Source organism: Alexandromys fortis, unplaced genomic scaffold (genome assembly GCF_014885135.2).
Source record: "Alexandromys fortis isolate MF-2015 unplaced genomic scaffold, M_Fortis_MF-2015_v1.1 scaffold_505, whole genome shotgun sequence".
NCBI lineage: Eukaryota > Metazoa > Chordata > Mammalia > Rodentia > Cricetidae > Alexandromys > Alexandromys fortis.
This window is the reverse complement of record NW_026068499.1, coordinates 14,392-16,824: the sequence shown is the minus strand read 5'-3', so window position 1 is coordinate 16,824 and position 2,433 is coordinate 14,392. Positions and strand designations below refer to the sequence as shown.

Below are 2,433 nucleotides of genomic sequence, written 5' to 3'. Positions count from 1 at the left end.
CACACACACACACACACACACACACACACACACACACATACACACTAAAGAAATGACATTTTTTATTAAAGAACAGCCCTGGGATATTGAGATTATGTGCAATCAAGACAATTTCATCTAAATTGTTTATAGGTAGTGTTTTGAGAACTCATTCCTAGTCTGTTTTTTTTCTCTCCTTTTAAAGAATCTAGTTCCTTCTTTCAGAGTTATTAGCTTTAACTTCCTCTTTGTGGGCACTTCAAGTTATTTATTTGATGTGTATGTAGAGCAGACAAGACTAAGTAGCACAGTATTACAGTTATTTCTTTGCATTACAATAGCAAGAATACAATCCATTATTTTAATGAGTCACTCCAGTCTTTGCCCTTGATTTGTTTATTCTTGATTTTGATTAAAATAGATACTTTTCAAAGGAATCTGAACTATGCTGAGGAACTATGTTCCAATAAATATCGGATATAACTTGGAACTTTGGGTACTTGTGAGAAACAGAAAGATCTCACAGCCCAAATATGTGTAATGGAGACTTGGGATAAATGAAAAATTTGCACTAATTAACTATATATAGGACACTGGAATTTCTAGTGTGAAAAATTCTCTTTGTTCATTGACTAATGATATGTACTGACACCAGCACAATAAACTGACATGGGCTCACATAAGTTCACATCAAACTGGACACTATAAAGTTATACAAAGGAATGTGATAATTAACACTGTCTTTCTCAATGTGGAAAACTAAGTAGTCCATATAATGTGTCTCTAATTTTGATCAGGGTCAAGAATTAAGATTGAGTCAGATAAATGATCTACACTACAACTTCTCTGAGTTTCCAAATGCTGTTTACTTTGGGATTATCAAACTGACAGCCTTTTGTAATTCATGCGACTTGGAGACCTGGCTTAAATATGTATAATATTTATATGGTTGACAATGAAGTTCAAAGTACACCTGGTTCACATGTCCAGCAGACTGCCTGATAGGTCTGTCAACCCACTCTTTCTAAACCAGAGCTGCAAAGATTTGAGTTTAAAGTGCAGTTGATCCTTTTCATCCCCAAGTGTATGATTGATATTGTTCCTACCATATTTGCATGAAAAGTTTCAATACAAGAAATGTTAAAATTAGGAAAAGGTGTATATGTATGTGTGTGTGTATGTGCACATACATATGATATAAAAAACCTCACTGAAGAAAATCTGAGACATTCTGCAACACATCACTAAAACCCTTGGACATATTTCATCTCTAGGAGGAAGCAGCTGAACATTAATTAGTTCGATAAAGGGTTTTTGTTCCTGTCTGTAACACTGTGTGAATGGGAAACTAGTTCCCTGCTGGCAGTAGTAAGTGGCAGCATCTTCAGCCTGCATGCTGCTGATTGTGAGAGAGTAAGAACTCCCAGACCTCCTGCCACTAAAGCGAGCAGGGACTCCAGAAGCCAGTTTGGATACTTCATAAATTAGGAGTTTAGGGGAAGCTTTTGGCTTCTGTTGGTACCAATGCAAGTAACTGGTGCCTACACTTGAGATGCAAGAGATGGTGACCTCCTCCCCTTGAGATGCAGCCATGGATTCTGGAGATTGGGTGAGCACAACTTGTCCCCAGGATGCTATTATCAGGAAAAAGAAGAAAAGAGAGTTAGAGCTTAGTAGGCATAGAGATACACAAATAATTTGACGCTATCCAACATTTAGAAGAAACAAAATGACAAGTAGTTTATCTTAAACTTAAACTTCTCCAGAGAAAGCTCCATTCTGAACTAGAGTCTGTCTTACCTGTGACAGTGATCAGAACAAAGCTGAAAATCTTCACCCAAAACTCCATTGTCTTTTCCACTCTCAAGCTTGGGCTACTTCTAGTCTTCGGAAAAGCACATTACTTTAAAGCAACTGTGAGACACTTGTGGTTTCTGAGGTTGATATATGCAAATAACAAGATATGGCTTAGGCAGTTTTTGGCTTTATACATGAATGTAGTCCTTTATATAAGGTAATCCTGTGCAATTCAGAACAGTGTCTGCTTTTTTATGGATACATTGAAAAAGAAGGACATTTCTGTATTGTTTCTTTTCTTTGTGGTAGAGAGTTATGATTATGAGTATTGCCAGAGTGTTTCTGTGAAGTCTCGTTTAATTTGGTCCTCTAAGCAAGGAAAGTGCTAGTTAGAAGTTGTAGGCATATTTTCCCCATGATAATGGGGTATTGAGGATGATTGTTTAAATGTGCTCAGAGAAAATTTAGACAAAGTATACATTTCTCTATTTTCCTTGAAGCTCCTCAGCTGAGACCTTGTTCACACATCCAATCTTAACTCATTTCCCTTCAAACAGATCTGGTATTATGGATACAACAAATTAACAGAGAAAAAGAATCATGCTGAACCAGGAAAGACTGTTTCTAGATGGCAGCCCTGGTAGAGGCTTTTTCAAC

General features: G+C 36.9%; 1 gene segment (V, D, J or C); it reads right to left on the bottom strand.

Moving 5' to 3' along the window:
* The window catches only part of LOC126495807 (Ig kappa chain V-IV region S107B-like), a 21,983-nt gene extending 20,109 nt beyond the window's left edge, over positions 1-1,874 (bottom strand). Inside the window, 2 exon segments of the V gene segment in view lie at positions 1,191-1,613; positions 1,780-1,874. Of these exon segments, the coding sequence occupies positions 1,191-1,613; positions 1,780-1,828 (472 nt within the window).
* Positions 1,875-2,433: the final 559 nt, after the last annotated feature.